The 14,172-nt window shown below is 38.8% G+C and overlaps 1 protein-coding gene across 2 annotated transcripts in view; it reads right to left on the reverse strand.

The window, feature by feature from the left end:
- LOC101735741 (protein mahjong) overlaps positions 1-14,172 on the reverse strand; it is a 46,355-nt gene that overhangs the window by 15,612 nt on the left and 16,571 nt on the right. For both annotated transcript variants that reach the window (XM_012690631.4, XM_004926442.5), the window contains exons 14-21: positions 10,411-10,495; positions 9,426-9,586; positions 9,044-9,174; positions 5,482-5,573; positions 3,896-4,018; positions 3,072-3,225; positions 1,611-1,756; positions 379-573 (exon numbers count right to left, since the gene is read on the reverse strand). In XM_012690631.4, the coding sequence (XP_012546085.2) occupies positions 379-573; positions 1,611-1,756; positions 3,072-3,225; positions 3,896-4,018; positions 5,482-5,573; positions 9,044-9,174; positions 9,426-9,586; positions 10,411-10,495 (1,087 nt within the window). The remainder of the gene's footprint in view (positions 1-378; positions 574-1,610; positions 1,757-3,071; positions 3,226-3,895; positions 4,019-5,481; positions 5,574-9,043; positions 9,175-9,425; positions 9,587-10,410; positions 10,496-14,172) is intronic.

Below are 14,172 nucleotides of genomic sequence, written 5' to 3' on the forward strand. Positions count from 1 at the left end.
TCAATACTCCGTAACCCCGGTAAGTGAGCATATTTAAATAGATTTTACTTTCATCTGTGCTAACCACAGATTCGATTCGATTTCATTTAAATCCACGTTAAAGAAGTGAAACTTCTTTTGCGGTGTTAAAATCTTGTGTTTATCTTCATTTTTCATATTTTAATCAAATTTCTCTTATAATAGGCAATGTTGTGTATAAGAGAAACGGCCTAGCTGGCTTTCTCCTTCTCTCCACACGGTCGAGTGGTCCGCGAGACGCTCTGTCTATTCTCTCACTCTCGCTCTTCCTAAATTGTATCTTTTCTCTCTAGCCGTAACGAATCTGTCGTGAGAAGTTTCACTTCAACAAATTATGAATGAATCTTTTAATGAACATACCCGTATGGGCGTTGAGGGTGTGTAGACTGGCGGCGGGGGAGGCGGCGGGGCGGCGGCGGCGGGGGGAGGCAGCCCCGCCTCGCGCTGCAGCACGGCCGCGCTCTCGTGCAGTCCGCGGGCCGCTAGGTGCTCCTGCACCAGTTGCAGCAGCTGACGCTCGTTGTAGTTTATTCGCGTCTGGGCCACCACGTTTGCCTGGACATCAAAAGTTTGCGTTCACTAAATTTACACATCAGACGAGGCTCTTCAAAATTTATCCCTTTGCGTGAGTAGTGTATAATCTGTGCCGAAGCTGAAAAGTACACGTCATGGACTTTTTGGCGGGAACGCGAGGAGTGAAGTTGTGTGATTTGTTTTATTTTGTCTATTTAGTGTTTCTTCGGGTTTAAATGTGTAATAAAGGTTGGTCTATTAACTGTTTAATATCTGTGAAAGTGCACAAATGTGGAAAAATGAAACAAAGCCGCTGGACGCAACTTCTCGAGATCCTCCAAAAAGTCCACTGAAAAAATCTCAGTAAATGACCACCATTTTACTGCGATTATATCATCCCATATCATCTCATTTAATTTCACTTCATTTTATCCAAGTTGATTAATGTCTCAAATTAATCATCTTCATTTCATTTCCTTCCATAATATAATTTTTCATAAAAATACGAATATAATTTAAAAATAAGACATGATTTAAAGGTCTCAGTTACCAGGTCATAAAATCCCTTAAAAAAAAGTACACGTCATGGAGACTTTTTGGCGGGAACGCGAAGTTTAAAGTTGTGTGATTTGTTTTACTGTGTCAATTTAATGTTTCTTCAGGTTTAAATATGTAATAATGGTGGTTTATTATCTGTTTGATATCTGTGAAAGTGCACAAATGTGGGAAAATGAAACAAAGCTGCTGGACGTAACTTCTCGGGAGCCTCCAAAAAGTCTACTGAAAAAGTCGCAGTAAATGATCACCACTTTACTGAGATTATATTTCATCCCATATCATCTCATCTCATTTCATTTAATTTCATCCCAGTTGATTAATGTCTCAAATTAATCATCTTCATTTCACTCCATATTATCATTTTTTTATAAAGATAACAATATAAATTAAAATAAGACATGACTTAAAGATCTTAGTTACCAGGTCATAAAATCCCTTAAAAAAATACACATCATGTTGACTACGACAAGCTAACATACATACGTCTGAAGCTAATAAAAGCGTATTCAAAAATCTGTCACCTTGTGTATATTCGCCAATGAGGTTTCGAACTCGGCTCCCATGTGCTTGCTCTTCCCGGAGACGCGCTCCAGCAGCTCCAGCGCGTACTTCTGGAACATCACGTGCTCCTGGCGCTTCTCTTGGAGTATCGGGTCGCGCATCAGCACTGGGCAAGAACGTTCTAGATTATTATACATACATATCGACGCTCGAAAGGCAAACGTGACTGAGCGACAATAACTGCTTTGTACATAAGCGATAGGCAATAACCATATTCGATGCGCAAAAAAATATTATATTTTTATTTTTTTTATTGCTTAGATAGGTGGATGAGCTCACAGCCCACCTGGTGTTAAGTGGTTACCGGAGCCCATAGACATCTACAACGTAAACGCGTCACTCACCTTGAGATACAAGTTCTAAGGTCTCAGTATAGTTACAACGGCTACTCCCACCCTTCGAACCGAAACGCATTACTGCTTCACGGCGAAAATAGGCGGGGTGGTGGTGCCTACCCGTGCGGACTCCCAAGAGGTCCTACCACCAGTGATTACGCAAATTATAATTTTGCGGGTTTGATTTTTATTACACGATGTTATTCCTTCACCGTGGAAGTTAATCGTGAACATTTGCTAAGTACGTATTTCATTAGAAAAATTGGTACCCGCCTGCGGGATTCTCGTCGGCAGTAAAGGAAATCCGCTTTCGTCACCAGGCTTGGAGGACGCGTGGGGAGCGGCGCCACCACCACCACAGCCCCGCGAATTGTCGATACGAGAGCTCGGGTCGCATTTGCTCCAAACTTTGGACGGTTTTATATTCGTAGTGGCTCCGGATGGCAAAATTATGTACATCAGCGAAACTGCGTCAGTACATCTTGGCTTGAGTCAGGTGAGTCGGCACCAATCTCCTAGGTACTAAAGGCGATCTATTGAAATATATAATATATCGACGCTTGAAAGGCAAACGTGACTAAGCGACAATGTGTGAACTTTACAGTAGACTAATTTAAAGTTGAAATACCTGAAAAAAATTCTATTTTAACGAATCTAGCTGTACGAATGAAATGATTTTAATAGACCTAGAGATATATATATATTTTTGCGCATCGAATGTGGTTATTGGCTATCATTTATGTACAAAGAAAGCAGTTATTGTCGTTATATTTATTGAACTGTGGTTTGTTCATCCTCTTTCAGGTTGAGCCCGTGAGCTCACCTACTAGTTAAGGCTACGCTGATATAGCCTCTCAAGGCTCTCAGCTAGGTAGGAAAAAAAATCTTAATATAATATAATAATAATATAATATAATAATATCCAGGTATCGTATGATAAAATACTATAGTATCTTTACCATGTGTGACGCCCTTTAGGCGGTCAGTGACTAAGTTTCATGAGCTCTGCCGCAAACCAGTTCTGATAGGAAGGACACGTCAGTCCTACTGTCAGCGAGCAGAGGGCGCTGCGGTCGGTCGGCTCACCTTGTATCTGCGAGGTGGTGATGAGCGGCAGTTTGGATATGATCTGCCGCACGGTGGGGCAGCGCGCGAGCCCGGCCAGCGCGCGGCACGCCAGCCCGCGCAGCCGGTCCGCGTCCGTGATGGGCGACTTCACCGTCATCAGCGCCAGCAGCACCTGCGGACCGAGGGCAGCTGCAACACGCTACTCGCAACTTATCTTTTTTTTATTGCTTAGATGAGTGGACGAGCTCACAGCCCACCTGTTGTTAAGTGGTTACTGGAACCCATAGACATCTACGACGTAAATGCGCCACCCACTTTGACATATAAGTTCTAAGGTCTCAAGTATAGTTACAACGGCTGCCCCGCCCTTCAAACCGAAACGCATTACTGCTTCACGGCAGAAATAGGCGGGGTGGTGGTACCTACCCGTGAGGACTCACAAGAGATCCTACCACCAGTAAAGAGTAGTTAGTGACAGTGACAGTGACAATATACAAGACCTCACATGTTTACGTAGTCCAAACTAGTCCCATGCTGAGTTCATAAAGAACTTGTGTTACAGGTACCGGATAACGGAAATAAATATAAAAATTTATTATACACATACACGTGTTTAATATACATCCATAACCCTGGAAAAGGCATTTTATATTTATCATACAAATATCTTCCCTTGGCGGGATTCGAACCCGCGACCCCCTTGTGTAGTGACCATGTCACTTACCACTACACCAGACGGCCGTTAAATACCCTCTACCCTCCATAGTTTTGAGATTTATTAACGCCGCTATCGGCCCAGAGATGGCTCTCGTCGTCAAGGAGTTTAAGGAATATAATCATACCATAATACCGTTGTTGGTCCGAACGCTCTCCCACACTTTCTGTATGACGTCTTCATAGGATTTAAGGGCAGTCTTTTTTCTACTGGAACCGGTTATTGAGAAGCGGGTGGTTGACGTACCGGCCTAGGAGAGAGGAATAGAATTTAGAGCATCTCACGTGAACTGAGAGTTAGAACTAATATCTCGAGATAGGTCTCAAGACAGATTTAAAAAAAAAAAAATTGCTATGTAGGTGGACGAGCTCACGGCCACTCACCTGGTGTTAAGTAGTTACTGGAGCCCATGGACATCTACAACGTAAATGCCGCCACCCACCTTGAGATATGAGTTCTAAGATCTCAAGTATAGTTACAACGGCTGCCCTGCCCTTCAAACCGAAAAGCATTACTGCTTCACGGCAGAAATAGACGGGTTGGTGGTACCTACCCGTGCGGACTGATAAGAGATCCTTCCACCAGTTAAACCGGTAAATTTACGTTGCTGATGTCCATGGACTCTGGTAGTCACTATTACCTAACATGAGCCGTGTAATCGTTCATTAATTTAGCCAAGAAAAAATAATAAGGTATCAAGTAAAGATTTCCAAGTTTGTCGTTGTAATCTATGATAATTTTATAATGACCAAAGTAGTAAGTACATACTTTAGCTCTTTCAAAGCAAAAAATTCATTATAAGGTAATTTTTTATTTCTATTTGTACTTATACCATTAAGAGAGAAATAAATAAATTACTATCGAAAAAAAAAAACAAAATGTGTGCAATTCACACGTGGTAGAAGTGAAACCTTCCAAAATTAAAATATAATTATCCTAAACGTCTTAAGTATATGTAAAATTTTGTCATTAGTAAATAATTGTAAGGTAGCGCCCTCTGTGAATTGATATTTTAATTTCACGTATAATCCTAAATTAAAATTCACTACAAGAGCTTTCATACACACGTTAGTATTAAAAAATCTCACAGATGGCGCTGTATTAAATAGTATGTATATTTCTGTCTCATTCTTTGCTGGCTTCATCCTACACTTTTTTTGTATTTGTGTCTCTTACCTGTCGTTTTTTCCGTTGCATCCGGTTTGAAATCACAACGATTCTAAAGAAGTTTTCACTTCAAAAATTATTTTGATTCTTAAAGATATAGCGTCATCTATTAGGCGTATACATAGGATATGGCCTCTCTAGCCTTTTCTTCGTTACATGGCTAACGTGTCAATTTTGTTATTAAAGTTATTTATAATAATAAATCTGTTTAATATTACTACTGGCTTAATTTATACGTCATTGCACTTTCTTTGCTGAGTGTACTAGCTTTTTTTTTCCCTACCTAAGCTGATAGCCTTGAGAGGCTATTTCAGCTTCGTCCTGACGAGTAGGTGAGCTCACGGGGCTCAAACCGGAGTATTGCTAACACTGGCCCTAGCAAGAGCAGTGCTTCGCAGAATCTACCATCGGATCGGAAACGCGACCCACTGAGAAGATCCGGCGAGAAACTCAGCGGGTTCGACGAGGACGGTGACCGGTGCTTGAGATACCTAAAAGCACCGTTAATGGATCGGGAGGATCCGTAATGACGTAGCAAGTACTCACCCTGTGTACAGGCGCGCACACACAGTTGACGAGCACGTTGAGGGCCGCCTTCTGGACTTCGGGCTCCGGCACTATGTCGCCGTCTGCCGCATCTGAAAATGAACATGGTTTAAAAAATAAATAAATAAAAACCAAGTTGTCTTTAAAATTTATAAACATGTTTTTTTTTATTGATTTATTTAGTTGCACCAACGAAATGATCATCAACAGATTTTCCTTGTAAGTTGTGAGACTATTAGAAAAAAAACATCTATTTGATCAATTAAAATTTATCTATAGCGCAAACGGACAAATCGCTTTAAGCGTTAACATCGCCTATTGTACGTATTGTACATGCCTATCGATTGATTACCAACGTTAATTATGTCAATAAACTGAACTCTCTCTCTCTCTCTCTCTCTCTCTCTCTCTCGCTCTCTCTCTCTATCTCTCTATCTCTCGTGTTCATGGGCTGACTAAAGACTGCGTGTAGGATGTTACATGCAGAAAAATCTTTCCACCATCTTTGTAGTAAAGTTTGGGGAGTTACGAGTGGAACTCGATGTCGTCCGCTATCGACAGCTTTTTCTGGAAACTTCGAGAACGCGATGTTCAATGTTGATGGAATAAATTTCAAATAGGTATTTTCGTGCAGTTCACACGCGAAGTGAAATGTACAGAAGCGTTCTGTCTCTTTTACTCTCGCAGACTAAGGTCTGTTAATTGTATGTTCGTCTCGCTTTAGTGTCGTTTTCTCGTTTCATCTAGTTTCGAATCACAGCGGCGTTTAATAACAAGGTACTCTGATGACATCCGAGTTTGCAAGTCTGTTTCTGTTTTTAAATACAAGGTCAAACAATTCCATCTCTCATCAACCGAATGATCATTGTTCTATACTCTTCGTATATACTGTGTTACTTATAATATTTTGTATTCAAGTTTAACAATATTTGCTATGTGTATGTGCATTACTATAATTCTCATGTTGTATTTGTTATTTTAGCTGTTCTACACACACTCATCACTTTTAATTATTTTTCTCATAATCCTCTCGCAGGTCTGCTGGAAAAGATTTCTTAAAGAAATAAGCAGTGCCTTTGTACATAATTTTTTCCTATTACTCTGTACTATGTCTTCTTTTTTGTGTGTACATAAATAAATAAATAAATAAATAAATCGACACCTCCATGCAATAAAATTGTAACTAATTTTTTGAGATTTTTGGTGAGAGTAAAATGAAAATTCCAAATATCATAGCTATTCAAGGTTTCACTCTACAATCTTCGAAAGTGTTGTTATCCTATGTTTTTAATGTGCACTATTGTCATGTAGTTTAAGATTATAAGAAAAAAGTTGTTTTCATAGCTTTTCATGACTTACGTAATGCCTAGTCAAGTCCCTTGAACTACAGTGACAAACATTGTATGTCTGAGTTACGTCCTTTATTTTTTTACTTATTATGTTTTTTATCTTTTCAGACAATTGTAACTCTGAGTTACAATTATATTGCATGAAAATTGTATGTAAACGTTCAATTGTTTTTCATACAAATAATTGCAAATTTCTTAAAAATCCTGTCATAATGGACATAAGTCACTATAACAGGATTAATATTAATTAAAATATTTGATTGTAAGAATAAAACTGCAGCTTAGTGACAAAATTTATTAAAAGTTAATTAGAACAAACACTTATTAAAGCATCGCACGCAGTACCTACCTACCATTTAAAATCAGCCGCTAATGACAGGAATAACAAAAGAAATCAACTCCATTTTCTTGTTTGGTAACATTAATAAAATAGAACTCAATAACAATTAATTTTCATCATCACTTTTGTTATCTTCAGCTAAGTGAGTTGAATGTGGAAGATTTAAGTAAAATTTGTGACACATTTCTGGAATCGTGTTGCACTTGCATAAACTTACGAGATCTTTAAATTTTCCTGTGGAAATTGGGAGTATTTTATCGTAGAGTAACGAAATACTTTCTTCCTCTGGCTGTTCATATTGAGTTGTTTCTTTAATTCTTGTCGATTTTTAATGCGTTTCCAAGCAAGGTTAATAGTTAGATATTAACCGCTCAAATAATTAATTGAGAAGACCAATGTATGTACCAGCCAAACTTTTCTATTTTAATGTGTTTTAATTTAGACCACATTACTTTTTTCTCATAACTATCCAAGTGGTTTTTATCCGTCAGAAGACCTTTAAAATCTAGAATTACATTCTGATCTAATTCAGTAACGACATAAGGCTCGCCTGTTGTTTTAGCACATCTAATTCTTCATATTTCTGTTTAATAAAAAGAAACACAGCCTGTTGTCTAGTTCTATACGTACCAATATCCTTTGGAATTTCCTTAATCAAAGATGGTAAAATTATATACAGCAAATTTCCTTCTATAGTAAAATAATGAAACTTCAGCCCGGGGTGTGGTCAAAACATTCTATAAGTCATAAGCGGCTGTGACTATGATTGGATATCTTTTGGATTGAAACTTACAAGTCAGAGGTCTTTTTTTTGGCTTATGAAATTCTATGTTGTATTCTTTATAAAATATATCTCTATATATTTATACTGTCTAGAATTTACCACTTGTTCTGTTGGACAATTAACTTTCATTCAATCAACGTAAAGCCCATATAATTTAGGGTATGTTGAAAAGTATAATTTGTAAAGTATAATTTGAAAGTTATTTTTCTTACGTTATGTGAATCAATTCTAGGGGTTAATGATATGTGATTTTTGACAGAATCTTTCACTGCATCTGGGATCAGATTTGTTCGATTATTATGACTTCCTCTCAAATCCCTTGTTATAATTCCTGTACCTCCTGCATTTATCTTCTTGTAAATAGTTTACAAACACATGTCGGTAATACAGAGTGTCGAAAATATTTTTTTACAAAACCTTTTCTTGTCGCCATCAGCATATAAATAGTAATTAAAGGACCAATGGCGTCGTGAGTGACCAACAGCACAGCTGATGTTGTTATTTATTTTCGTTAAACTCTGTCTACACATCTACATACAAAGTCTACTTGCCTTGAATAGTCACTCAGACACCAAAAATCTTTAAAAATCGCATATCTCGCCGTTTCCGATATCCTTTACAGTTTTTAATCACGTAAACCGCACACACAATGCAAGTAAACTATCGAGCAACAAGATCGTAATTCATCTTAGGGGTTAGGCCCACACAAAAACTAATATCAAAATCCGTGCAAAAACATTGTAACTCAGGTTACAATGCAGTAGCATGGGATTTTGTGTTCATAAACACCAGAGTCATGCTGTACAAAGATTGTGAATAAAGTTACAATTTTGTTGTATTTGATTGATTAGATATTCGTAATATTTTGTGTATTGTAAATAAAGTTACAATAACCTTGCAGGTTAATCTGTTTTTTTGGGGATTTACAATGCTTTTACCTCTTTCATAAATTCAAATTGAATAGGCGTAGAGTTACAATTATTACACAGAAAAAATCCTTTTTCTTTTTGTATCAGAATAGCATTGTAACTCAAAATTTGTAAAAAAATGAGTTACGATGTTGTTGCATGGAGGTGTCGAAATACTCACTTAAAACTATATTGACGCCCGTGGTCAGATCCTCGTCCCTCATGTCCACCTTCTCTGTGAGGAGCAGCTGCACGCGCGGGGCCACGCAGCACACCGACACCACGTCCAGCGCCGACCGGACCGTCTCAGATCTGTTTGTCACCGATTCATTTTAACTTCCATCACCGCCTCGCCTATTTCTGCCGTGAAGCAGTAATGTGTTTCGGTTCGAAGGGTGGGGTAGCCGTTGTAACTATACTTGAGACCTTAGAACTTATATCTCGAGGTGGGTGGCGCATTTACGTCGTAGATGTCTATGGGCTCCAGTAACCACTTAACACCAGGTGGGCTGTGATCTTGTCCACCCATCTAAGCAATACCATACACATAATTCCAACACGACCTGCCGTTGAAGTTCCACTCGTACGCGTAGCCGACCACCTTGAGCAGCAGCGACACGCCCCCCAGGTCCAGCAGCTCGTCCACGGGCGCCCAGCGAGACCACGACACGCTCTGCAGCAGCTCGATCTGCTCCTGGATCTCCTCGGGCGAGGACTTGGAGGCCTGCAAGCGAAGGCGGACGATTTGCGGTAGGCAGCGGCTTGGCTCTGCCCCTGGCATTGCTAAGTCGCATGTGCACGTAATATGCACGACGCAGGTCTCATCAATGACCACTCATCATTACGTGACGATCGAAAAAGATTATACACTATAAAAATAATAGATTTAAAGAGGGTAGACAGATCTTTCTGCTGTAGCGGGTAGTTATCATAGAACACGAGATATATATCGCGGCATTTTCAAGATAGGCTTAGATAGGATATACAAAAGTTTCTTTTTTTATGATTGAAAGATTACTGGTGGCCCGGAGGCCTTTCCAGTTTCACCAGGACAGGTGGGCGAGCAAAGGCTCAGACAGGAGAGGTGGGATTTGCTAACAGCTGCCCGAGCGCCACCGAAGGAGACAGAAGTTTCTAGAGCGCCTCTGTAAGCGAATCAAATTTGTTTGTCAAACTTTACGAATAATAGCTTAAACGATCAAACCAAAGGTCAAACCAGTAGATTTGATTTTCTCGTTGCCGTAACGAAACATCGTGTCGAGCAACGATTGAGATCTTGTTTGACAAACACCCCCCCCCCCCCCCTACACATTCAAACTTGTTTGTCAAACACGCCATCAATCACGATTTCCATCAAACACGTCAAACACATTGACTGTTTGAAACTGCATACTGTCAAAAAACTTAAGAAACACGTAAAATTTTATAAACAATTTGATTGTTAACAGGGAGGGCGCTTTAGGTAAGTAAGAGAGAATAGTAGGAACCCGTGATTCAATACATATGTCCATGGGCAACTAAAAGCTTGGCGAGACGACGTCTACTAACCTTGTAGGGTGGCGGATCGGGCACGCTGTCGCCGTGCTGCCGGGACACCTGCGCCGCCTTCAGCCGGAGGTGCGCCTCCAGGTACCTGCGGACCGACGGACCGGTGTTTCAACATATATATATATATACGGTCATTAGTTTGGTAGCTAAACGCAACGCAGCACGATTCCCGAGAGATGGCAGCACGATCGCGGCATCGTCGGAGCTCGGCTAACTTCGTGCTGCGACAGAGCCTAGCCGATGGAGGCGCGTAGACGCCATCACACTTACCACAACCAGACTTGTTAAAAAGCGGTGCCTCCGACCTAATAACTCTCATTCGTTTTCGTTTGCTAACGTCAAGAGAAGATTTCTAGATTGTTCTAAGACAACAAACGTGATTGGTGTACTCAATATTTCTCTTAGCTCGATCACCCTAATTGCCCCTGTGATGTATTATGATGGTGTTAATAATTGTGGTTTCTCCGATATATATATCAATAGTAATACCATTATTTTCAACAACAGAGAAAACCGACTTCAGCATAAACAAAATTAGTATATCATTAATACATAATAATAATAATAATAATAATAATAATAATAATAATAATAATACGTCCGAGTCGAACACCAGACTCACGTGGGGGGCGGACACGCGATATAATGTTACTGGCGCGGCTAACATGGCTCTGGGAACCCATAAAAAATGGAGAATCAAGAAATAAATATACGTATAGGGCCGCTACCTGGAGGTCGCCAGGGCACGTCTGGAGCTGGCGCTGGACGTGGCAGCATGCGAACCGCCAGTGGTCGTAGATTGAACAGGCGGGTCACGACCAACCAAGCTACTACAGCCGAAACACAAATCACACTTACACCAGACACTCAACAGGAATCAGCAAGAAGTGTTTTGCAGGACATGCTACCTGCAACCACCCTTGCTGGCAGAAACAGGCAGCGAATGAAGTGGACGGACGAAGTAAATAAACAACTACTTCGCTGCTATTACACGGTTACAAATTGCGAAAGTAATCTTACAGGATATCGCCTAGCACTCTACACGAAATTCATTGACATATACCCAGACCTTCACATAATATCAGAACAACGTTTAGCAGATCAGGTGCGAGTTATACACCGCAATAATAGAATCTCAGCGGCAGAAAGGGAAATAATTAAGACCGAAGTAGAACAAAATCTACATAGTTTGACTTCAGTGTCCACAAATCCTACTAATTCACCTCCCATAAATCAGGAAAACATAATACACAGTACTCAACATGGTTCACACGATACAAATAACGGAAATACATTTAACTCAACAGAATACATAGTATACACACCATCGACAGACTCACAAATAACAGACCTTTTGCTTACACCCTCATACACACTATCACACACACCATCTGCACATAAACAAGCATCAGATACCCAAACAGACCAACCTGATAGTACAGAGAGCATACAACAAATAGAACAGATTTTTAACGAGAACTTCATAAAATACAAAGGAATTGATCCCACGCTACGACCAACTTTGTCAAAATTAAAAATATCACATAAATCGATAAGTACAGTAAAAATACTAAATATTCTGATAGATAACAAACTGACAAATATCACAAATCCAACCATAGAAGAAGTACATGATCTTATATATAGTGCAGCAATGACTGCCACAACAATTCATACCAATAAGAATAAGCAAATGACATATACAGAAATAGCCCCTAGAACAACAAGTAACTCAAAACCAGCATGGGAAATACGTATAGAAAATAACATAGCATTTTTAAGACAGGAAATAGGAAGATTAAATCAGTTTATTGCAGGTAATCTAAGCACGAAAAAGCAAGTTAAGATGGGAATTTTGTATAAGAATAAAGAAGAAGCAATAGAAATCATGGATAAAAAAACACAAAGACTTCAAGCATTGTCAAAAAGATTACGTAGGTACAAAAAGTCTAATCAACGTCATAGGGATAATATGATGTTTAACACAAATCAGAAGGTATTTTATAGGAACTTTAATAGAGAAGCGGTTGTTAAAAATCTACCCGATATTACAGAAATACAGACATTCTGGGAAAATATATGGTCAAAACCAATAGAGCATAATAACGAAGCAGAATGGATCAAAACAGAACTAAATAAAACTCAACATGTAGACCCGATGTTAGAAGTTACAATTGATAGGATAGATATAGAACTAGCAATAAAAAGGACACTCAATTGGAAGACACCGGGACCAGACAAAATACATAATTATTGGTTGAAATATTTTACATCAACACACAGACATATTGCAAAAGCCTTCAATAAAATAATCCAGGAACCAAACACACTACCTATGTTTCTAACACATGGCAACACCTACCTCAAACCCAAAGACACAGACACAGATAATCCAGCTAAATACCGACCAATTACATGCCTCCCTACACTCTACAAACTACTCACATCCATAATTTCACACAAAATAAATGCACATCTCACTCATAATAAAATAATAGCAGAAGAACAAAAAGGTTGCAGGAAAGGATCAAGGGGCTGTAAAGAACAACTAGTCATAGATACAGAAATACATACTCAAGTAAAACAATCACATAGAAATCTATATTTTGCATACATCGATTACCAAAAGGCATATGATAGTGTACCGCATTCATGGTTAGTCCAAATCTTAAAAATTTATAAAATACACCCAATGTTAATTAAATTTCTTCAACAGACTATGCAAAAATGGTCCACAGTATTAAACATAAAAACCGAAGCAGGAACCATCAAATCTAACTCCATAAAAATAGCCCGGGGAATATATCAAGGAGATTCTTTGAGTCCATTGTGGTTTTGCATGGCAATAAACCCACTATCTCAGATTTTAAACAACACTGAACAAGGATACATGATACATAAAGACACTAAGACTAAACTAACACATTTATTATATATGGACGACATCAAACTATATTCTGGCAATAGGCAACAAATGAACAGACTATTAAAAGCTACTGAAAATTTTAGTAGCGATATCAAAATGAACTTCGGCACGGACAAGTGTAAAATAAATAGTATAATTAAAGGCAAACATCATGAAACGTATCCATACATACTTTACACACAACAGAACTCAATAATAGATAAAATGGATATAAACGATACATACAAATATTTAGGGTACGCACAGAGTATAGGATTAGATCACAGTAAGATCAAACAAGAACTTACCAACAAATACACAGAAAGGTTGAATATAATACTAAAAACAGAACTATCGGGTCGAAACACAGTTAAAGCAATAAATACATACGCAGTCCCCGTTCTGACTTACTCATTTGGCATTATTAAATGGACAACTACAGATTTAGACAAAGTTAATAGAGTGACACGAACTACATGCAATAAACACAACATTCACCACATACATTCAGCTACAGAAAGATTCAATCTTAAAAGGAAATTAGGTGGCAGGGGGCTCGTAGACGTAAAACACTTACACAATAGACAAGTACATAACATTCGCACATACATGTACAACAAATCTAATGATAGCCCTATACATAAAGCTCTTACATTAATATCCACATCTGGCACACCCTTGAAACTAAATGATAATAGTTATACTATAGATCCGCCAATAACAGATGAACAAAAAATAATTAGCTGGAAACAAAAAACACTACACGGAAAACATCCTAACCAACTCCAACAAGAACATATAGACTCAGAGGCATCAAACGCGTGGTTATCCAAAGGCAATATATACAAAGAAACTGA

This window comes from Bombyx mori, chromosome 24, assembly GCF_030269925.1.
Source record: "Bombyx mori chromosome 24, ASM3026992v2".
In the NCBI taxonomy this organism is placed as follows: Eukaryota; Metazoa; Arthropoda; class Insecta; order Lepidoptera; family Bombycidae; genus Bombyx; species Bombyx mori.